General features: G+C 38.2%; 1 protein-coding gene across 1 annotated transcript; it reads right to left on the reverse strand.

Annotated features, from left to right (window-relative positions):
* Positions 1–583: 583 nt before the first annotated feature.
* Positions 584–5134, reverse strand: LOC104451741 (wall-associated receptor kinase 3). The gene is made up of 5 exons (XM_039314445.1): positions 4189–5134; positions 3346–3432; positions 1542–1683; positions 1149–1485; positions 584–865 (listed from the first exon to the last, which is right to left on the reverse strand). The coding sequence occupies exons 1-5, from the start codon at positions 5039–5041 to the stop codon at positions 584–586; spliced, it is 1701 nt and encodes a 566-aa protein (XP_039170379.1). The 5' UTR covers positions 5042–5134.
* Positions 5135–25565: the final 20431 nt, after the last annotated feature.

Raw genomic sequence — 25565 nt, forward strand, 5'->3', positions numbered from 1 at the left:
ACCTAAGGGCTCCCAAACAGAGCCTTAGCGTGCGATATCTGTAGAACGGAGAAGCTTTCATTTAAGAAGAGAGAGAGAGAGAGAGAGAGAGAGAGAGAGAGAGAGAGAGAGAGAGAGAGAGAGAGTATCCAAATTTTGGACGGAGGGGTCGCCAAATCAAATTTCATGTTGCGAGTTTAAAAAAAAAAAAAAAAAATTCTACGCCCACGGTGAAGTTATTATCAAGTAAATTTCCTGATTCTTCTTTCTTCATCCTGTGATCCTCTCAGTGTTTGGATAAGAACAAAAAATTCTTATTCAATTAACTAAGTTAATGGAAAGAGATAATAAAAAAGAAGAAAAGATAAACGGGAAGAGGGATCATGATATTGTCGAAGGCCATATGTCGGCCTCCTATAAGTCCACTTCAATACACGGCTTTACATATATTATATTAAATTCTCATGCTTGAACTTGCAAAGATGCTTCCACAAATATAAAGTCCAAAAGCAAATGGTACACATAACATATATTCAAAGCACACGATGAACCCTAGAAGTCCGTACGGGCAAATTGACAGACATGTCGCTATGGTAATAAAGGATCAGATGCAGGAATCCATTCCTAGACAGGAAAGACAGCTCGAGAGTTCTTCTGCATGCACTTCTCGTTTGGTCTCTTCATCCTCTTCTTTCTCTTCATCCTCTGCTTTATCTGTCGAGATCAGGTAGACATTGGCGAGTTGCTCAACCACATCGCTCATTGCTAGCCTGTTCGCACCGTATTGGTCCAAGCAACCCACTGCAATCTTAGCTATGGTTTGTATTTTCTCCATTTCACCTTCACTAGCACTCTCAAAGTTTATGACATCGGAGAGTGTGTCACCCTTCACGGAAGAGATGAAAAGATGGATTGTATTGATTGACTTTTCAGACTTCATAACATGAAGTTTCTTTCCCATGAGCAACTCCATAAGGACAACTCCAAAGCTATATACATCGCTTTGAATTGTTAGCATGCCAGTGACTAAATATTCCGGATCGATGTAGTGCAGGGAGTCTTTTCTGAATGGCTACAATATGTCTATGCTCTGTGGTGATATAAGTACCGAAGTTCCAAAATCGGATATTTTCACTGAGTTGTTTCGACCCATAAGTATGTTTGCTAACTTGATATTGCCATGAAAGATTGGGGGTTGTGTCTTTGGAGTGCATATGATTGAGTGCAAGAGCAGCTTCAGCAGCTATTTTGAAGCGTTGTTCCCATGTCAACTCGTTCTGTTGGATGAGTTTGAAGAGGGTGCCATTTGGAATGTATTCATAAACCAGCAATGGTATTTCAGTCTCCAAACATATGCCTTTGAGCTTCACCATATTTTTGTGGCTCTTTTCCATCAGAAATTCAAGTTCATCTTGGAAATCCTGCCTTATTATAGACTTGTGCTCATCTTGAGGCTTCTTGACCACAACCACGATGTCCCCTGCTATTGTCCCTCCATAAACGGAACTGGAATGGTCGTTGTTGAGCTTATTATTGTCATTATAGTTGTTGGTTGCTTTTGCCAGCTCTTCCTCCGTGAAGATTTGGACTTTGCGTTGTTGCAAGAGCTCTCCTCCATTTCGTCTAAAGTTGATCTTTGAGTCTCAACCTCAACGTGACCGAGACGTAACCAAGTGATTATGCCGAAGACGGACACAGCAATTGCTGCCAAAGAGTATATGTTGCCAGATTAGTAATTCAAGCATGTAATCCTCATACAATCCACATAATTCATTTAATGAAATAAATTTCGAACACACAACCATTTACTTTTTTTCTGCGCAAATCGATCACTATCGATTTGGAAGTTAGTCAATATTTTAAAATATAATCACCCAATTAAATGTTAACGGAAATGGTTTATGTAACAAATGGGTTGCACGTATGGTCCAACAATCCTTACAAAAGTTCTTATTAAAAAATGACACGTGTCATCGTAAACTGAACAAGTAATCAAAATAAACCAAAGTCTTCTATTACTCCTCCAAATATCTGTCTTGATTATAATGGAGGCTTAGTAATAAAACAAAAAGAGAATGAGAAAGCATTCACCTCACATTGTTTTAGCTCTTTCCATTTACACATGGTACGAAGACTCAGTGGAATTTTATAACCACTTATGCACGTTAGCACTATCATAATTTAATTTTTTTTTTCATCCATTTTATTGGAGGAAACTCTAACCGACGGGGCTACGGACATATCCATCACCCATATTCGCATATATATATATGTGTGTGTGTGTATGTATGATTCATAACCTACCAATGGAAAGCATGATTGAAAAGATTTTCTCTAACTAAAGACGAAAAACATTTTCTTTTCATAGATTTTATCTTTTTCTAAAAGAAAAAAAAAACTAATCCACTTATTAGACGACCATTTGACATTTTATTATTATTATTATTATTATTATTATTATTATTATTATTATTATTATTATTATTATTATTTCTTCATATTTTTGTAACAAACATATGTTTCTTCTTTAAATTGTACACGGGGTGGGTCTGCGGAAAAATTTGCCCCATTCAAGGTGGTGCCCCCGGAACACAGAGTCTCACGCCCCATGGCCACCCTATCCCGTGCCCACAAACATTCACGTTCAGATCCATTCCTTTTTGTTGCTACCATTATCCAAACTTTCCACATTTAAATAAATATATTCTAGTGTGTATATATATAATTTCATTAGCTTTATTTAAAATGAGAAAATATTTTTTATAACCTGAAAAAGACTAATACATCCACTATAAAGTCTAAATTAAAATATGAATTATTATTTTGTGCCGTCACGGCGTAATAAGATAATGTTGAGATGGCACGGTATAATAATCCAACCGCATCGCCTTCTTCAACAATCACCTTGATATGCTATTGCTTAAAATCGTGCTCCTTTTTACTTTTCCTTTTACTAGTTCAAATTCGCTCACTTTCGCTAGAGATTTTAGGGTTTTTTCCCTCTTGAAATCTGCTGGTCTAGTTGTTCTTTTTGGCTCAAGATTTGCAGGTTTGGTCGGAGGAGGGATTTTCACTTGGATCTTGCAGTGTATCTTCCCACGAACGTAGTTTCAAAGTGCAAGCTTCAGATAAACAGGAAAAAAGGCTAGAAGGGAGGTAAAAAGAAAAACAAAAGAAAGTTGTAAACGGGTTTAGCCTGGGACTGAATAGGAACGCGTGGTAGCATGGGGCTCACTGCTTGTGCTTTCCAGGAATTTACATAGGCTAATAATCCTTAAAACAAATATGTCAAACCTACTGCAAAATCAACTATAAGTTAATAGAATATAAACCATCCAATGAATGAAGGGATATATTTGGAATTACCTGCACCAGCTATGACGCCAGGAGCAATTGGGCAACGGTCTTTATTGTTCTTCTTTCCTTTGTACGTCTTTCCAAATGAGCAAATGGCTACATTATGCAAAAGACAAATTGAACCGTATCTCGATTAATGGCAAAAACAAATTGAATAGGTTGGTGTAGGGATTATTAGTTAGGTAATGCTATCCCATTCGGGTCTTGGTTGTATTATTGCGACATGTATCCACTCTCTCTTAAGATATCTCTTCTTTCTCTACTCTCTATCTCTCTCCTGGTCGAAGATAGTACCGGGGACTTGTCACTGCAAGATTAGGTACAAGCCAGACTCATAAAGGAAGGAAGAGAGAGAGAGAGAGAGTCGTCATCTTTGTTGCTTGCAATGGTGGTACTGGGGACTTGTCAATGCCGAGATGAGGTACAAGCCAGACTCATGAAGGGAGAGAGAGAGAGAGAGAGAGAGACAGTCGTTATCTTTGTTGCTTACAGTGGTGGTACTGGGGACTTGTCACTGCCAAGATGAGGTACCAGCCAGTCTCATGAAGGAAGGAAGGAAGAGAGAGAGAGAGAGAGAGAGAGAGAGGCGGCTGTGGTGGTCCAACGGCTGGCTCGCCTAAAATGGTGGGCGGATGACGGTGGCAGCGGCAATGGCGTGAGTCGCAAGACGGAGAGTGGAGGAATAGGTTGCAGCGCAAATCGAACGGCGGCTAATTAAATAGGGTAAAACTAGATGGAATTAGTAGGTAGATACAATACTTCTCCACCAGGCTCTTGCACGTTGATTAATTAATTACCCACACAATTCATTCGAGTGCGATAATGAATGAGGAGTCGGGTACGTTGAATTACCTTTACACCCTTTGGAGAGATTATAGGGGTTCCCATTGTACCCATCCCTGCAAACGCAACGATAACCCGGTCCATTCCCGAAGTTTCTACAATCCGTGTTTTTACCACAGGCATAGCTCGACAGGTTTGACCTGGCCTTTTCGCAAACGTCGTCCGATTCGACCATCCAGTCCAGAACAAGGCTCGTGTTGGTGTTGTTACCCACATCCTGGAACGTCGGGAGAGTCAAGTTTGAGATATTGAATGGCCTGTTGTCCACCATGAAGGCCCGTGCACAGTGGTCGTGTTTCGACACGTTTAGGTCGATGGAGGAGAGGCTAATGTTGAAAGTCCCGAGCCCCCCTGGGATGGATGCTTGACAGCAACCTTGACCGGAGCAAGTGGTCTCCTTGGCGAAGTCGACATTGCTGGAGCAGTAGGAGGCGCAACCTCTACTGCTTTCTTCGTCCACGACCGCAAGGGCGTTGCAGCCGACGACGATGAGCTTGTTCTGGGTTTCTGAGAATCTGTACCGAGGATTTGGAGGTAGATTGATGGCCATGCTTCTGTTTTCCAGGATGCCATTCTGATCGTAGCACTGGTATGCTTCGGGGAGGCTGACGACCATGGTCGAGTCCCCGACCGAGATTTTGAGTATCGTAAGATTCCCCAACATTAGTCGAAAACCGCTCCCTCCGATGTTGGTGCAATCGAGCAAAAAATCTGTGGACCTCGAACAATTGGGTTCGAGCCCGAATGGAAAAGGTACGGTCACGTCCCCACACTGGTGTGTGCACTTTCTGGGCAACGCGGCGCTGCCTTGTTGAAACCACCAGGCCACAGCCACCGTTAGAAGCCAATGCCCTATCTTCATTTCGAAAAAAACTCTCTTAAACTCTCTCTCACGTAATTTTTGTCCGTTTTGGGACCTTTGTGCTTCTGTCCGCGTTTATAGAGTGGAAGCCGTTCTCACCGACCCATTATATACAAATCGACGAATTGGCGAAATTTAAGTACAGCAATAGAGGGCAGCAGGGGCAAATTGTGTCAATAGAACAAATTGGAGGGACCCGATTGCATATATCAACAAATGCAAGACAGAATTAGAAAAAAAATATGCAAAGGTTTTACACAAAGGGTAATGCGCCCTTAATCCTTGTCCTAGTGAAAGGGATGGTCACAATATATGAAAATGAATACATGATGGCGATTTTGAGGCTGCTTAGTAAACTTCGCTCTTTCTTGTATCTAAGAAAAACAAGTACACATAGCAATGAGAAATTCAGAATATTACCAAAACTATTCTAAATTTATTGTCTTGTGTCAATTCGATTATAAACATTTCAATTATACTAATTTAGTTTTACACTTTTTGACAATTTGCCAATATAGTCTTTTAGCCATATCAAAAAAAGGTTGAATAGTGGCCTAGTCAATAACGAACTGTGCTACTTAATGTTGCTAGTGCTAATGTTGACAGATTTTTAAATTTTTTTGAAATTTTTCTTTTTTTATTCTTAATTTTTATATTTTTTTTCCTATTCGTTGATGGCCAGAGACTAGTCACAGGCAAAGGTTGGAGAGGGCTTGATGATGGTTGCCTGCACTGGCCACCAATGAGAGTCACCTCCCCCGCAATTGACAAGGGCTTGCATGACTTTGCCCAGTGGTCAGTGAGGGTCGTTGGGCCTTCACTAGCCCTAGCTGGTCGCAATAAAGAAAAAAAAGAAAATTCAATTTTTTTGAAAAGATTGTAAAAATTATCTATATCAGCATTGGCGGTGCCATGTCTGATAGTTGGGATCTAGTTAGTGATTTGGCTATAATTGGTTAGAAGGATTATATTGACAAATTAATTTGGTCAAATTAAAAAGTTTAGGACTGAATTAACATAAGTGTGATAGATTTAGGATATTTTTGGTAATTTTCCCTAAGAAATTCTAATTCCATAAAGAACCCATACTAATTTTTTTTACTAAGTGATATGACAAGTTTCAATTGAGGGCTTAAATAAGTGAGATCTATTCTTTGAATGTCTAGCTTTTAGGTACCAATAAGAAATTATTATATTATTTATTATAAAATTTTAGAGCGCTACTAGCATAACGGTGGCTGTAATGTCTTAAAATGACGGTCACATATCGGTCATAGATTCCACTATGGGAGCATGGCCAGGCGACTTATAAGGTTAACGAAACTCAAGGTGACACTAACATGGCCTTAGAATTATGATGAGATTTAAATTGTTTATTAGAGTTATGTTTAAGATGGCCTTACAATTCTAAACTAGTACAAAAGGAAAATAACAAAGAAAAATTTTGTATAGTTCATGTTTGTGGCCATATCAGGGGTATAAGATCACAAGTAAATCAAATATATACAAGACCAAAAAATTAAATAGAGCATTTGATCATATTTATTGAGATTTTTCGTTGTTTTCATTGTGGCCAACTGTCTCAAAAGAAATAATTATAAATACAGAACTCAACGGGATTTTCCATCAAGAAATATCCCATTAAGCGAGATTATCAATTTCCTGAGGAGACCGGACAAGCAGGTCTCCCGATTTCCTTGAAAAATTACGTGATGGAGACAGCGACGGCGCTTTCATATTCTCAATCAAGAGACGCAAGTGGGGTTGATCCATCTAACATTCAACGTGCCGCTTCATCAGGCCATGACACAAGCATGCCAACCTCCATTATTTTCATGAAATAATGGAGACCTCCCATTGCACATTCCAAATCATGAATTGGGAAATAAGACAAATATTTACCAAATCGATCATAAATTTATTATACGAATGTCAATTCAATTCTTAACTTTTCAATTTTCTTTGATGACGCTTTTTAAACATTTGCGTTCGAAATTTTAATGTAGTCTTTTCGACTAATTACCGATGTGGCGTCTAGTCATTATTGGCCATTCAACGCGCATTCTGATATGCACAACTTTACATGAGATGACATCCTAAGTTTTAAGTTGTTTGAACACAATAATGTATGATGCCACGTCGTTTTGTTATCTAATTTGTGATAAATAAATTATTGACGTGATTTTCAATGGCTTAAAAACAGTAAGTTTACCATGGTCTCAGTGCACAATGACTTGAATTCCGACACTCCCTCTCAAATTTTCTCTTGGCCATTATTCCTATGATTCTCATATTCTGTCGGTCTTTCTCCTCATTCATTATCCAATAGGAATTAATCACAGATCAACTACATATGAAATTGCTTGTCTAGACAGAATTTTGCAGTCGGTGTTCTAATTAGATTTTTATCGTGAGTACACAGTTGGGAAGAAGATACGTTAGACACTGCCCCATATGAACACATGAAATCTTGTCAATGAGTTCTTAAGAGTCGTGGTGAAGTACTCTACATGGAAAAGGTTTTGATTTATAAATATTTAATACAACTATTACAAAAAAAATATTTGTCGGATTGCTTAATACGTGTCACACGGACGACGTGTCTAAATCAAACATTCAATCATTCAATCAATAATTTCAAGGTTTTAAAGCAAAATGATTCGACTAGGACAAAAGTAACCAACAAATTTTCCGATCATGGAATCCACTTTCGGCCAGTCATTTTTTATATTATACTTGCCCCCCTCCGATCGAGACCAATCCCAAGCAACGTGTTTCCGAACAAAAGTGAAACATAGAGAACTGCCTTTCATTAGCCTGTGAGGACCCAGTTAGCCCCACCCTGCACCCGAACATAAATAATATGCTCCGTATGTAGATGAGCCTAGTAGATATCCCACGTTGATTTATGTGGGCTTGACATAAGATCGACATCATCTAACGACAGAAATTCATTGGGTTTTTGTGCTCCGGTTCATGCAAGTGAGGCCAGGTTCCGCACTGCAACCTCTGGGCCAGGCGGCTGCACGATATCACGGGAAGACATGGTGACAGGGCTTCAAGACTTACAAGTCTTGAAGCCTTTTGAAGAACACGACAAAATATGAGACTAAAAGTAAAGAAAAGAGAGGCAGTGGAGAATTTTATATATTTCTATGTACATTGAAGAAGAATACGTAAGCTTATTTATAGATTTTATTGGATGATTATGTGACGTCCTAGGTACATCACATGCTACATGCGTCCTTTCCATTTATACTCATAATCATAATTACGCATGTGGAAATACCACAAAATACATCAGAACATACCATATGAGAAAGTCGCACTAGTTTACTATATATGCTTCTTCTTCTTCATACAAATACTAGTACTTATTATCACAACATATAGTCCTGAGACTTGTAGGTTATGGGCACATTGGTACTACTACTCCTATACTAATCCACAAGCAAGTCACCACCCAACTTGGGGGTTAATGGTCTCAGGCATCATCTCATCCCTTTCTTCGTCATACCCCAAAGGGAACATCCTACACACTGAAAAATAAATGATGAATTGAAGCTCGATAAATGAAATCCCTACATATAAGGTAGGAGATCATCTTAGCACTTAACCTAGTACCAATCAAATAACATGAGTTCAAGACAATAATTATGTGTGGACAAGTTCTTCTTCTTTACTAACACGATATGCCAATAAAACCATTAACCATATTGCAAGTTCATCCACTCATAAGCAAGCATAAAATATGACCTAACATTTCATGATGTACTAGTATTACCTATTGGTTTAGTACCATCATTTGTAAGAGTATGCTTAGGCAAGTCCATACTTGTCATGCATTTCACCACGCACATAAGTGAATTCATACATGTCGTGCGTTTCTCCACCACTATGCATATCTTCCAGACTTGTCACAACTCTCACCACCATTCATAAGTGAGTTTGAATTCATACATATATGAGTTCATAGCGACCAACAGGGGAGACTTGGTGACAGTGACACGGCTCGCAATGCTCTCTCGACACATGAAGACTTCAAGTCGTCTCAAACTCTTCCAGAGAACAGGACAACATGCCAGAGAAAAAGCATACATAAGAGACGAGATGTTGTGGGGTTCTCTCTGTCATCCATCCGGAGGATGACAAAATGAAACTAACGCGAATTGAGGACGTCACACGGGAGATTCCACAGCGACGAAACGTGTATCACGCGAGACGGTCGTCTTTCGATTCATTGTCTATAGCCATGGACGAGCAATAGGAGTACAGTAGGGGTCCACCCAAAGCGTTTCTCATTCTCGTTGCATGCGAATTCGAAAAAGCAAGGAAACGCCACATTAAAAGGAGAAAATGACAACGCCGCATGTGCTTCGAGTTGATTTGACCTCTCCACCTATTTTCTTCTATATGAGGTCATCAGGTTCACTGTCCATGATAATAGAAATAGACCAGCCAATTGGCCCATACCGTTGCCTGATGAGCGGTATACAGTCTTCTTTTTTCTTTCGAAATGAAACGTTGACAACATAACATAGACTTAAAAAGGTTACTTTCTTCTCAGATTAGAATCACTTGAACGTAATAGCAATGGGACCATTATTATATGCACTCGATATATTAAGACCTAGTGAATACGATTTGTTAGATCATATAAATTTCATGCAAAATCCATGTACTTGACCTGCCATTTTATGTGGAAGCAAAAACATTGCATCGAGTAAATATGAACTTTAAAAGGATCTCGGTAGGGGAAAACATAATCCCACCCTTCATCAAAATGTATATGATATGGCAACAACAAAAAGAAAAGTAGGGGGGACACTATGCTCTCTCGTCATTGACAATTGCCCCTCCACCTATTCTCGCTGATCTCGTGCCTTCTGTCCATATCCCAAATCCCACATATAAACCCGCTAGATTCAAATCCCCATGAGTGTGCAGATGAATTGACAGTCGAAATAAACAATCAGATCGCATTCATGACATAAGCTCTGGTCTTGGCTCTTCCATGTGCAGCAGGTGAGGTAGAGGAAAGTGGAGGTTGTTGGGTGTTCGATGGTCATCTTCAGGATTTCTTTTTTTTTTTCTTTTTTTTTCAAGAGCTTAATCAAGACAAGAGCTAGGTTCGGTATTCAAATAGAATGGCGACAACCTTTTGTCTTGAACAAACCCTAAATCGTATTATTATTTATTATGGAGCCTTTAAGTGGGCTGTTGTATTAAGAAAGTGGCAGAGTTCATCATGTTTCGGCAACTACATCCCAAATGATAATGACATTCAGTACATTAGAAAGATGTAAAGGAGTGGCGAGAAGGAGGGGATACGGATGATGCCCTTTTTTGGGCTGAGTGGAGTTTTGTGCCCTAAAAAAGAGAGAATAAGTTCTTATTCTTTGATGCCCTCCCTCCTCTTATCTCTCTCTCTTTTCTTTCTTCTTTTTGAAGGGAATAAAGTTGCTATATACGCCCACAGAGAATTTAACACCCTCCTTTTCTTTGTACAAGAATCTACTCACAAAAAAAAAAGGAGGAAAAAGAAAATTTGACATTCGTTGGGTTGTTGAGGGAGCGAGAGGGTTGTGGTGGGCACTAAAACAGATTCGTCGTTATCAACAAACTCCAAGGACGGGCCAATCAAATCTCTTGACAGCCAAGCGAGAAAGCAGTGCATCCATACAAAACAGTAATTGGGATTTTTCTGCATACTCTGTGCTCCTTTTTATTCGAGAGAGACTTGTTTACATTATTGAGTTGAAGAGGACTGTCCAAAATCTCACCCTCTGGCGTTAAAACAAAATCTTGCGCCATTTTGCATGCCAAATTCTTGTATCCCCTATGGTCCACCACTAAATATTCTCGTTCCCCATAAAGATCTACTGGATTTTATTGATGATCTCTCGACCTCATAGTAGGATGATCAGGTACAACAACAGTGGCACCCAGAGAATATAATGATGATATTAGCAACACCGTGGATACGTCTCCCTGTTTTCATTTCAACGAGCTCTTGTCACATAACATTTTTTTATAATTTAATTATGCTGCTTTTATAGGTTTTAAGTTATTATAATCTTTGAATGTTGAAAATATTGAGTTAATGATTCTATCTATAGAACTATTAGTTTCTAAAAGAAATCACTTTTTACCTCTCGAAGTACAAATATAATAACCTTCAGATGCCTTACAAGAAAGTAACCCTCTTCTATGAATATTAGAAAATATCGGGTACTCTTCATGTAGACATGACATATACCCATAATCATATTTATTGTCATGTAAAGATGTATTAAAATCATAAAAAGAATTAATGAATTGCAATATTTATTTTAAAAGATTGGCATCCTTGAATACATTTGTAATTGTAGTTCCAAGCAAATATACAAAGCAGTTGACTTTGAATTTTGTGCTCGGTATGGGCAAATAAAAAAAAAGCAGACTATATGTTGTAATAGTTATAATTGTGAACAAATATGATAATGGTAATTATCTTCATAAAATATGCTCGACTTACATAGAAATTGGCTACTAATAAACATTATTTATGTTTATGTTTTTTTTTTTGTGCCAGCAAATGGATGTAGCTACCAAATCTCTAATATGTGTTTTCTCTTCAGATTAATCTTTGGCATGACAATATAACTATTGGATTAGAACTTTTACACAACGTCTAATCAAGCCTGTAATTTTTGTTTATTGGGTCCTTCAAGTATATATATATTTTTAACATTTGTATCGATTCATCTATCAAAAAGAATTACGAAAGTGCTGCCAATATGGCACTAAGTTATAGTTAATTGCTATCGTAGCACCACATGTGATATTAGATGTGGTTATTGAAAACATTAAATAATATGAAAAGTTAAATATTTTTTGAATCCTAGGAAGGAGCAAAATGTGAGGAGTTTGCCACACGTGCAGTGAAAATCGGAATAGTTAGGGCTCAAAAGATGAAGGGAAATATTTATTTATTTATTTTGGAGAGAGAGAGAAAGAAAGAAGGAGAAGAAATGGGTGGGATTGGAGCCCTTAAATGCAACACTTTTGGCGCAGCCCAGCTGCGGGAACTCCAACCCCAAATGTCCCGCCACGTCGGTGGCCGCAGCCACCGAGGTCACCTCATGCGCAGGCTTTGAAACCAACCTTTCGTCGTTGCAGGATAAATCGGCACGTGGCGTATTCTTTGCTCCGGTACAGCACGAGCTCGCGTTCTCTCGGGGCCCTGAAGAAGAGCCCAATACCGACCCGCTTACTGGGCTTTGCTGGGCCAGCCCATGTCTTGTTTTTAAGCCCACCCTCAGTGGGAGTTAGCCTATATAGACGATGCGGTTTTGTTAGTTGATCCAACCCCTAATCCAAATTACCATCAAGGCTTGAACTCAACCGGCACATTTTGGTGTCGAATTGTCCTAATATGAAATCGTGATATGCTCGGCACATCCAACAATCTGGTCACACGAGACCCATTTGATTTAAGGGATGGAATGTACAGGATGTACGTGCACTCAGTCCCCAAAATAAAGTTCATGGAATTCTGGAAGATAGTCATGGGTTATGCTTCCACTGCAACCTGTGCAGACATCGTAGTTTTTCGGTTAAGATGTTAGACCAGCTTGTGTTCATGGGTTCCCAGGAGGGTTAAGTGCCGTGGGGGTAGCTTGCTGGATGCGTTCTTTTCGAATTGTGTAAAGACTAGGTTATCATGATTAGTTGAACTGCAACAATTGTGATGTACAGAAGCATTATTCTAACTTCCTTTTCAATATAATGCGAGGTATTGTGGTGACTTGGTATGTGAGGAAGCCTTAGAAATACTGCAAAGATGCATTCCTCGAAGGTAAACTACGAGAAATACTTTTGTTTTCAATCTTTTGATAAGAGTTTTTTTTTTTTCCTGGTTATGCCCGCAAATCAATTAAAGTGTAATTTGAGGCTGCTTCTTTGCACTGTCGTTTGAGATATTATATAGGACCCTGGCCAATGACTAAAGTCTGAGCCATAAATTTGTAAAGTTTTGGTAGATAGTATGGAAAAGTACTAGTTATTTCTATAGCCTTTTTAGAACCCAAAAAAAAAAAAAAAATTCTATCGCCTTTAATATAAGTTATATATTCCTAGCTAGCTAGTGTTTTTCATCGTGGTTTATCAGTACCAAACTAACAAAGCAATTAAGTTCTTTCGTCCTAAAAATAAAACGAGTTTTTTTTTTTTTTATATAAAGTTATTATCAAGTAAATTCCCCAGTACTTCTTTATTGATCTTGTGATCCTCTCTTGTAGGTTTGGATGAGAACATTTTGTTCTTGTTGAATTGACTAATATAGTGTTTTCCATCCCTTTATCATATTTATAAGTAATCATATCAAGGTTGGAAGATGTGGTATTTTCTGAGTTTTGAATCAGTCTGTCTTTCTCACTTTCACTCCAATTTAACACTAAAGTGATTAAATGAACTACAACATAAAGAGAAAGTAAAGCAAATTGAGATTATTTTTTTGTTTTGCCATCATATCTAATTAAGATAATATTACAAAAAAAAAAAGCAAGAAAAATTGAGAAAAGATACTTGTTTTGGCCTATTAGAACAATTCTATTATCTTTTTATGGAAATGAAAATTATATTAAGATTAATTGCAATATAATTAGGGAAAAGTAAAGACTCAAAGTGAATGGAGATTCTTATTTGTCATAAAAGTGAACTGTGTTTATAATTTTTCTGACCTATTATTATCATATGTAAGGAAAAAAGACAACGAAGAAAAGATAAAGGGAAAGAAAGATTATGATAATGTCAAAATGACCATATGTTGGCCTTCTATAAGTCTACCTCAGTGCACTATAATATTAGATTGTGACAATTAAACTTGCACAAATGCTTCCACAACTATAAGTCCAAAACTTTTTACCAAAAATATATATATATATAAGTCCAGAACAAATGGCAAACATAACATATATAGAATATACAATCAACCTTAGAAGCCCTTATGTACAATTCATATACACGTCATTATAGTGACAAAGAATCAGATGCTGGAACCTGCTAAATAGAAAAGAGAGCTGGTCGTTCCATGTTGGCTCATCTTGGAAGTAGTTGAAGTCGCATGGGAGTAGAGGTTTTCTTCATCCACCACGCTTTCGGTCTCTTCATTATTTTCTTCAACTGTCCAGCTCGGGGTTAATCTTGGTGAGTTGCTCAGCCACTTCCCTCATTGTTGGCCTCCTCACACCACTTATCACTTCACAGCAATCTCAGCAACCATTCCTCCTCTCTCCATTGCATCTTCACTAGCAGCTTGAAGCTTATGACATTAGATAGTATCCTATCCTTCACAAAAGAGTTGAAATAAATGATAATACCGATTGACTCTCCAGACTTAGTAACGAAACTTGTAGGCTTCTTTCCGGTGAGTAGCTCCACGAAGACAACTCCAAAACTATATACATCACTCTTGGCTATTAGTATACCGGTGGTCAAATATTCCGGATCAATGTAGCCCAATGTGCCTTGTATTTCATTAGCTACGACATGACTACGCTCTGGTGATATAAGTACCGAAGTTCCAAAATCAAATATTTTTACTGAGTAACTTTGATCCAGTAGTATGTTCACCAACTTGATGTCACCGTGGATGATTAGGGGTTCCACACAGGAATGCATATACTCTAGTGCAAGAGTAGCTTCGGTAGCTATTTTGAGCCGGTTTTTCCACAACCTTAAGATGGTTGACGCATTCTGATGGATGTGTTGGAAGAGGGTACCATTTGAAATGTATTAGTAAACCAACAAGGGTATCCTAGTCTCCAAACATACGGCATGGAGCTTCACCATGTTTTTGTGGTTTATTTGCATCACAATCTCAAGTTCATGCTGGAAATCCCCCTTTACTAGGGACTTGTGCCCATCTTTAGGCTTCTTGATTGCAACCACGGTATCTCTCGCTATTATCCCTCTATAGGCTGAACCAAATCTACCTTCGCCTAACTTATTGACATCATCATAGTGGTTGGTTGCTTTTGTTAGCTCTGCCTTAGTAAAGATTTTAACTCTCTGGTGTTTTAAGAGCACTCCTCCATTTTGTTTGAAGTTCTTCTCTTTGCTTCTCCTGCTCCATGTGTCAAGGACGAAGGCACCAACGGTTATCAAGAAGAATGCCGCAATAATAATCACTGCCAAAGAATATATGTTACTAGATTAATGAGTCAAGCTACTAATCCTCATCTGGTGCACATTAGTTCACAAAGAAAATTAATTTCAAACACACAACCCATGTAATCTTTTTTAACACAATTTGCATCCCTCACTATTGTTCAGTTGATTGGTCAATCTCTCAAAAATAAAACTGCCCCTAATTTAATGGCGAATGAGATGGTTTCTATAACAAATTGGTCACACATTATGTATCATGTAACAGTACTTATAAAAGTACACATTTGAAATTTGACACGTGTGATTATAAACTAAATAAGTGATCAAAGGAACCCCATTTAAATGCATACTGTCAGTGGGCAAAAGAACACTTCAAGTGCCTTAACTTTGCAAAAGGACACTTAAGTCTTGCCATAACTTACGAAGGTACACTTAAGTGCCAAAATCGGAGTAAAATGGATCACTTGAGTGCCAATCCGCCAAAATGCCGACGTGTCAATTTTCCGGCGAAGAGTCGAAGTGCATAAACGGCGTCGTTTTATAAAATATTAAAAATATTTAAATATTTAAATTTTAAAAAATTTCAAAAATTTCAAAAAACTAAAAATATTAAAAAAATGTAAAAATTTAAAAATTTAAAAATTTTAAAAAATTTTAGAAAATTTTTAAAAATTTTATAAAAATTTATAAAATTCTAGAAAAATTTATAAAATTCTATAAAAATTTATAAAATTCTATAAAAATTGATAAAATATTTAAAAATTAAAAAGAAATTAAAAAGAAATTAAAAGTTAAAAAAATAAAAAAATTCAAAAAATTTTAGAAAATTTTAAAAAATTTAAAAATTTTAGAAAATTAATTAATTTTAATTTAAAAATAAATTTATTTAAAAATTTTAAAAATAAAATTTTAAAAATTAAAAACATTTGCAAAATTAAAAAGTTACAAAAAAATAATTTAAAAAAAAAAAAAAAAGAAAAGGGTGCCGGTTGAGGGTTGAAATTTTTGTAAATTTTTTAAATTTTTGTAAATTTCGTAAGTTTTTTAAATTTTTTGTAACTTTCTAAAATTGTTTGTAAATTTTTTTGAATTTTTTGTAAATTTTTTGAATTTTTTGTAAATTTTTTGAATTTTTTGTAAATTTTAAATTTTATGTAAATTTTGTAAATTTTATGTAAATTTTGTAAATTTTTTTATAAATTTTGTAAATTTTTGTAACTTTCTAAAAATTTTTGCAAATTTTTAAAATTTTTAAAATTTTAATTATTTTTTAAATTTTTAATTTTTTTCTAAATTTTTTAAATTTTATGTAAATTTTGTAAATTTTTTGTAATTTTTTTGTAACTTTCTAAATTTTTTTGTAAATTTTTTACTAATTTTTTAATTTTTTTGTAAATTTGTAAATTTTTTGTAATTTTGTAATTTTTTTTTTTTTAATGTTTAAAGTTTCTAAATTTTTTAAAAATGTTTTAAATAAATTTATTTTTAAATAAATTTATTTTAAATTTAATTTAAATAATTTTTATATTATTATAAAATTCGAATGATGTCAAAACGACGTCGTTTTGGCCGATTCGGCCTGACTCACTCTCCGGTGAGACACATCGGCGAGAAATATTAATATTTTAATGCCACGTATGATTTCCGGCCAACTTCGCCGGAGATGGCACTTAGGTGTCCCACTTTTCTTAAAATGCAAGACTTAAGTACCTTCGTAAGTTATAAGACTTAAGTGTCCTTCTGGCCAAAGTTATGGCACCTGCGTCCCCGCACGTCACTGTCAGTGTGTTCTATAACTTCGGATGTCTTTCCTTGCATATAGTGAAGAAGGTTTGTAGCAAAACAAAACACAATGAGAAAGCATTCACCTCACATTGTGAATTTTTTAGCCTACTGTGCAGGATATAATTATCACGATTATATGTCCTCGTCCATCATTTGGAGGGAACCCGGCAGAAGAACAGCCCAAGTGTTATAACTTGGCACCGGGGGACACTTAAGTGCCATAACTTCAAAATGGTATACTTGAGTGCCAGTTTCGAAGTTAAATGGGACACTTAAGTGCCACTCCGGTGAAAATCCGGCCAAATGGCTGACGTGGCAACTTTCTAGCAAGTTTGGTCCAAAATGGCGTTGTTTTCCACGCTGACGTGGCGGAGAAAATGCAAAAATGACGCCGTTTCATGTCTGACGTGTAAATAATAATATAAAATTAATTAAATTAAATTTAAACTTAATTTTATTTAAAATATTCAAAAAATTTAAAAAAATTAAGAAAAATTTAAAAATTAAGAAAATTAAAAAAAAAAAGGGGGGTGATCGAACGGGCGGCCGAGGCTGAGCCCTCGCCGTTGCCGCCTCCCCGCCGCCGCCGGAAGGGCCGGCGACAGAGGGGGAGAGTCGGCCGGGGTCGCCGCCCTCGCCGACCGACGGCGAGGGCCGTGAGCCCTCGCCGGATCGCGGCGAGGGCCGCGACCCTCACCCCAAACCGGGCGAGGGCTCGCGGGCCCTCGTCGACCCTAGCCAGGGCCCGCGACCCCGACCACCCTCCCCACTCCGTCGCCGGCACGGGCCCTCGCCGCCTCTCGCCGACGCCGGGAAGGGTGGCGACGGAGTGGGGAGCCGGCGAGGCCAACCGACCGGCGGTGAGGGCCCGTGAGCCTCGCCGGCATCCGGGCGAGGGTCACGGCCTCGCCGCGATCCGGTGAGGGCTTGCAGCCCTCGCCGTCGGTCGGCCGAGGGCCCGTGACCCCGCCGACCCTCCCCCTCCGTCGCTGGCCCTTCCGGCGACGGCGGGAGGCGGCGGCGGCGAGGGCTCAGCCCTCGGCCGCTCGTTTGATCTCCCCCTCCCTTTTTCTTACTTTTTTTTTTTAAAATTTTTTGAATATTTTATATAAAATTAAGTTTAAATTAAATTAAATTATTTTTTATATTATTATTTATACGTCAAACGCGAAACAACGTTGTTTTTGCATTTTCTCTGCCACGTTAGCGTGCAAAACGACGCCATTTTGGACCAAATTCGAGACAATTGCCATGTTAGTCATTTGGTCGGATTTTCGTTGGAGTGGCACTTAAGTGTTCCATTTTACTCTGATATTGGCACTTAAGTGTACCATTTTAAAGTTATGGCACTTAAGTGTCCCTCCGTGCCAAGTTATGGCACTCCAGGTGTCCCAACCTCCCTCTATCGCAGACATTTACCCAAACGCGTGTGAATGATGCGTATAATTATAACCTGTCAATCCATGCCACGATTGGAGGAGATTTCTCCAAATCAGTGATGAAAGAAAATCTAGCCATTTTATTATTAACAAATTAATAATATCTCTCAAACTTGTTTTAAGTTGGAATGGGCACGAGACGGGGAAGAGGACCACATGCCTCGTCCCAGCCCCTTGAATGAACTAGCCCCACCAGAGAATTAATTATATTATCAAAAAGAACTAATCCTCTTACCAGTTGGCCATTTGACATTTTTTATTATTTATTTCTGTTATTTTTATAAGAAAAAGAAGTGGTTTCATGGGTTGGTTTTATAGTGCCAAACAAGTTCCAGCCTTCACAAATTAATCAATACGGAACAATGTGAAGATGAATTACATGGAAAGCAATTGTACCACATCGCTTACCTAAAGGACTTTCCAAGCTTGCATTTTCTATAAAAGCAAGACTTATAAGTAGAAGGTTGTTCTTATGGGTTTTATAATTATTTATTCCTATTTTTATAACAAATATTACAAAAAAATAAAAAATATATGTATTTCTTAAAAGCGTATATGTGGCGGATACTGCTAGCAGCCCATTCGAGGCGATGCGCAGCCCCATGGGGCGCAAATTCCCTTAGCCTCGTGCCCATCCTTGGTTTTAAGCACACCACTTCCCCGAATTTTTAGGTATGGATCCGTTCCTTTTTTTCAACTATTGTTATACAAAGTTTGACCTTTAAATATACATGTCTAACTGCATTAACTTTAAATATGTAAGATAGATGAGAAAATATATTTTGATACCCCTGGAGAAACTAATACACCCATTGCAAAATTCCAATTAAAACATGGATTGTTATACCATATTGTACCAGCATAATTCCTAATTAACAAGTAGTTTATTTGGATCCAATAGTTTCACTTCTAATTATTCTCAACAACTTTATTTGTCTATTTCCACTAGGGTCGTCTAGGGGTGGCAAATGGGTGGATCGGGTTGGGTATGGGTCGGGTCAAAAATGGGTCGACCCATATTTGACCTATTTAACCCGTTTTGATCAATATTCTCGTAGTGTAAATTTAGTGATCCATACCCGATCCGACCCGAATTGCACCCGACCTATACCCGACCTAACTTGTATTGCTAAAACATATTAATATTCTAGGAAAACCCATTTCTACTATATGCTAATTGGATTAAAACTTCAAATTAAATTAAAAATAGCAAATAAAAAAAAAAACCTATAAATTGAAATATTTATAAAAATTGTAACATGAAATTTTTTTAACTAAACCTAAAAAAACTCATTTTTATGATTTTTTTATAAAAAAAAAAGTATTGTTAAAACATTTTTATGCAATACAAATTTTTTAATAATTTTAATAATTCTTTTTAAAATATTTTTAAAAAAATCGAATTTTTAATTTTTTAAATATAAAATTTAATTATTTTAATTTTTAAAAATATTTTTTAATTATCTAAAATATAATTTTTATTTTTAATAATAATTTTTTTTTTTTTCTTCTTCGACTGGCACTGGCCATGATGACGGCCGATGACCGACCACGGGCGAGATCGAGCTCGCCGATCCGGCGCGGCCCGAGCCTCACCCAATGCCGGCGAGCTCAAGTCTCGCCGATTTGGCGAGGCTCGAGCTTGGCCGGTTGTCGGTGAGGCCAAGCCTCGCCGGATCCAGTGAGACTTGAGCTTGCCGGCATCGGGCGAGGCTTGATCTCACCGATTTAGCGAGGCCGAGGCCCCGCCTGACGCTAGCTAGCTCGAGCCTTGCCAGTGGTCAGCGAGGCTGAGCCTCCCCAGATCTGGCGAGACTCGAGCTCGCCGAGCCTTGCTGACAACTGGCGAGGCTCAAGCTCGCCGGCGTCGGGTGAGGCCTTCGCCTCACCGCTTGGCGAGATTGAGCCTTGCTCGATGCCGGCGAGCTCAAGTCTTGCCGGATCCGGTGAGGCTCGAGCCTCGCCGTCGTCAACAAGGCCGAGCCTCGCCTGGATCCGGGCGAGACTCGAGCTCATCGACATCGGGTGGGGTTCGATCTCGTCGATCCAAGAGGCCGAGGCCCCGCTCGACGCAGCGAGCTTTAGTCTCGCTAGATTCGGCGAGGCTCGAGCCTCGCCAATCGTCAACGGCCCGTCGGCGAACTCGAGCCTCGCTTGGCTCGTTGCCGGCCACGCCCGCCGCCGCCGGTTAAGGAAAGAAGAAAAAGAAAGAAAAAGAAAAATAATTAAAATATGAAAAATAATTATAATTTCGATTTTTTATAATAATTTTTTTTTTTTTTTACAAAGTTAAAAAAGGCCATGGGTTTAAACTTTAAAGTGGGTTTCCTAACAACTCATTTAGAACTATTTCTTTTTGTGTTTTACATTCTTAGATCCATTTCTAACCCATATTTAACTTTCATTTGACCCATTTCCGACCCATATTTAACTTCACTTGATCCATTTTCGACCCATATTTAACTTTCACTTGACCCATACATGACTCATTTAACTAAAAATGGGTCATAATATGGGTTTATGACCCATTTTGCCAGCTCTAGGGTCATCAAATGGGTGGTAGGGTTAAATCGAAAATGGTTTGATCCAAATTAACTTATTGATATGCACTACAACCCGACCCATATTACTAAAACATATCCATAATTAGCCTAACATATAAAAGTCCATATCCACTAATTTAAAGCCTATTAAAACCCATATTTACGATGCATAAACGTTCTTAGCTACTTATATTTTTCTACATTTGCTTTACTCTTTCTAATTTTTTATGCATTGCGATATTGTTCTTCTTTAAAAAAAAAATGAAGCTTACACAGTCAAAGTAAATATAGTTACTATTTTAATTACTGATTATGATTATTTCTCAATAAAAAGTAATCACTTGTTTTAAACATATAGAACATATAAACCCCATAAACAATAACAAGTGATGTTGTTCATTTTAATACATATTTTTTTCATTACTCCCATGACTAAGCAATCTACAAACAAACATATTGAATGTTTAAAAGCTTAAGCATACATTTCATCTCTCACTTTGTGTCATTTTTCCAACATAATCCTCGAGTTTTTCTTGACAAATGTTTTTTTTTATTATTTGAAAAGAGGGTCAATTTCATTTCCTTAAGTGCTCCACGTACTCTATAGCCTATGGAATTATGTCGTCTTCATCAATTCATAACTTATAAAAAGCTTATAGATTACTTCCGACCGCAAGAAGACGTTTGGTCATATATACTTTTAACAATGATAGGATTGCATTGGATAAGATATGAAATCCAAGAATTTTGCTATATTCTATGTACTGTTTGGCGAATCGCAGTAATAGAGTTATTTTTATTTACATCATATCATGTATATTATTTAGTATAAATGGCACATTAGTATAAATGAATTGAAAAGTTGTACAAATGGAGATGGTAAAAATCTTTGGTGACACTCTTACCCACTTCCTTTTTATTTACTTTTATTTTTATTTTCCTCTCTTTTTATTATTTTTTCCCATCCATTCTCTAAAAGAATTAATTAAATAATAAACTGCACTAATATATCTAAAGTACTAAAATACCTAAAATATTTGATAACTAAAATTTGTATATTAAATTTATTTATAAGATATAATTAAATTTGAATATATAAATAAAAAGATTAAATTTTTAAAAAGTGAAATTGTTGTTATTATGGTTATTTTGAATTTCTTATATTATGATTCAAATATCAATTATATTGAAATATAATTTTAATTTTATTAATTATAGAAATTTATAATTTGAGAAAAAAAGAGGTAATTATAGTACAAATGTTAAAATTTTCGTATGGCGCTTACATTGGTGCCAAACTTTTATTCGCTCACTTGAGTACCATAAATTTAGAAAATCAATCACTTGAGTGTCAATTCGATTTGCTCTGTTGGAAAAGCCGATGTGGCTGCCAGAAAATATTATCTTAATATATTATTATTATTATCTTTTGAATTTTTATTTTTATTTTTTGCTTTTCTTTGTCTTTTTTTCCTTTAGGATTAGCGAGGGTCACCGGTGACCCACGCCAGCCTCACCCAAATTGGGCAAGGGTTGCCTCGCCCTTGGTTGCGAAGGCCTTGGGAAAGGTCATTAAGGCTGTTCTGGGTGGCATCTAGCTTTAGGCAATTGTGAGTGATGCCATTGAGGGCGAAAGAGGCACGTCGCTGCCTCGCAATGGTTGGCGAGGCTTCGATAGCCTCACCTAGGGCCTTCGCAAAGAGGGCAAGGTAGCCTTTGCCTAGATTTGGCTGCCTTCATCGCAAAGGCCCGGGCGAGGCCGTCGTGGCCTCACCGACCATTGGCAAGATCGCGACAAGCCTTACTTGCTTTGGGCAACGTCTCCCATGGTCGCCCAGCTACCGGTGAAAGAATTTGCAACCTCGCCCAGATTGGCCACCCTCACTGAGAGGGCCTTAGGCTACGTTGTCAGGGCCTCGCCAATTGCTGGCGAGGCCACAATGACCCTTGCTTGCTTTGGGTAGCATTGTGCGTGGCCACCAAGTGGCTAGCGAGGGCCCTTGTGGCCGAGGGCAAGGCAGCCGCGGAAAAAGAAGAAGAGAAAGATATAGATGGAAATAAAAAAATTTTAAATTTTTTTTTAAGTACAAAAGTTTCCACATAGGACATGGGAGGTTGGGACATCTGGAGTGCCATAACTTGGTACAGAGGGACACTTAAGTGCCATAAATTTAAAATGGTACACTTAAGTGCCATGATCGGAGTAAAATGGAACACTTAAGTGCCAATCCGGCAAAAAACCGGCCAAAATGCAGGCGTGGCATTTTTCGGCGACATGCTTAACCAATGTGGCAATTTTTTATAAAAAAAAAAAGCACACGTGGAGGAGGAAACGACGTCGCCCCATCCACTGTGCATTTGGCCAAACTAAACGACATCGTTTTTTCTTAGTGTTAAACGACGTTGTTTTGCTTATTTGGATTTTAACCTTTCGTCAGTTCACACCAGGTCTGGCGTCCTCTCCATCCATCGCCGTTCACAGCTCGTCGTTTGCAGGTGATCGCTCGCCGTCGTCGCTCGCCGTCGTCGATTTGCTCAGGTTTTTTCTCTTCTTCCGCTCCCTTGTGGTGAAATTAGGGCTCCGACTCGTTTATTAGGGCTTGGACTTGAAATTTGGGGGTAGGCTGGGAAAGCTCAGGCTTGCTGTGAGATTTATGGCTCAGATGTGGTGCTACAATCCTATTGGGGGGTTCGAATTGACAGTTTAGGAGCGGCCTTGAAATGTATGCTCGATGTAGGGCTCGGCGGGGGGAAAATTAGGGCTCGGTGTAGGGCTCGACGTCGCCTCATCCATTGTGATGTGTGATTCATTCAGGGTGTTGAATTGTGATGTGCGAAAGTAATTTGTAGTGGTCGGATGTGAAATGTGTGATATGATTGGTGATTGTTAGGGTTCAGAGTATTGGACTTTGGACATATTTGAATCGAAGGTTGTGGGGATGGGGACTTACGGATATTTTTTTTTTTTATAAATTGCATTGTTGAGGACCCATGCTGAGGAATCTCTCCATCTTTTAAAGGAATGCGAAGGCATAATCAAAGCAGTTGTCAAGTCCCATCTTTATTTGGCTTGTCCTGAGGCCTCTTGTTTTCAAGTCAGTGCTGTCCGACCGCATCTTCCCTCTCTCTTTCTTCTTTTCTTTTCTTTAATAAAGAGTGTAGGGACCTCCACTTGCAATTTTTGTCCTTTGTGAATGTGGTCCCAAAAGTTAATTGTATATTTGTCCTTTTTGTTGCAGAAATGGCGCATAAAGACTATGTTGCTGTCATCGTTTACTACGGTGGAGATTTTGTGATTGTGGAGGATGAGTGGGAGTATGAGGGGGGGGAATGAGGGTACTATCTTTGTAGATATAAAGAAGGCATCTTATATTGGATTTGTTAGGGATATAGTGACATTTTTGCCTTGTAGAGTACAAAAGTTACTGTACTGTGTTCTTGGGAAAGGCTTGAGAGATGGTTTGAGAGTTTTGGAAGATGATAATGGTTTTAGGATGTCTTATATCATTATCTTCATGGCGAAGAGGCGAAAGTGTTTGTTGAAAATAATAGTGATAGTGAGGACGAAGATGATGATAGAGATAACACCCAAGTAGGAGAAGGAGGAGATGGTATTCAGGCTAGTACTGAGGTTAGGGATGAAGTATGGCATGATGGACAGGATGGGGAGGAGAGGGGCGCAGATGCTGTTCACCAGAGCGATTGTGACATGGGTGATGTCACCATCACTGAATTAGATTGGGAAGTAGCTGAATCCAATGACGGTGATGATGACGATGACGATGAAGGGTTGGCTGCTGAAGCTGAAAATTTATTAATCTTAAGTGACGCCGACGATGAGGAGCTTACAGTCAAGGAAAAAACAAATGGACTTTTTGTCGATAGATTTGCAACTTTGCATGTAGCTGATGAACATCCAAACAGAGACGAAGGCCCTGCAGATGTTGGTGTTGCTGGCCAGGTCCTGGAGACAAATTATGAAGAAAGCATCGACACCTCAACTTCCCAGGACAAAGTTGAAGAAGATCAACGAGTTGTGTGTAGAAGGAAAAGTAAGTTTCCTTCCTATGATCCATCTGTTGCCTCTCCTACTTTGTCAGTAGGTATGAAATTCCATGATGCGATACAATTTAGGGAAGCTATACTGAAGAACTCCATTGCTGCACAAAGAAATATTGATTTCATTAGAAATACCAAGAAATTTGTAAGAGTTAGGTGTTCGCAGCAAAACTGTCCATGGAAGATTTACGGTGCGTTTGTTAAGAAGAGTGGGTCTTTCCAGATTAGAGCCTTCCAAAAGGAACACACTTGTTCGATTAATTTTCAAAACAAAAGGGTAACAAGTGCATGGTTGTCCAAGCACTTCTTCGATCTAATCAAGCTGATGCCCGAGATGAAAATTACTAACTTTAGGATGCTGGTGAAGGAGCGTGTAGGCATTAATGTATCTAGGAATCAATGCAAAAGAGCAAAGCAAAAGGTGATAAATATACTTATTGGTCAGTATGCTAAGGAATATGGGCAGGTGTGGGAGTATGCTTGGGAGTGTAGGCTACAAAACCCTACAAGTAGAGTGTATGTAGAGGTGATTGAGAGACCGCTTCC

Source organism: Eucalyptus grandis, chromosome 6, assembly GCF_016545825.1.
Source record: "Eucalyptus grandis isolate ANBG69807.140 chromosome 6, ASM1654582v1, whole genome shotgun sequence".
NCBI classification, from domain to species: domain Eukaryota; kingdom Viridiplantae; phylum Streptophyta; class Magnoliopsida; order Myrtales; family Myrtaceae; genus Eucalyptus; species Eucalyptus grandis.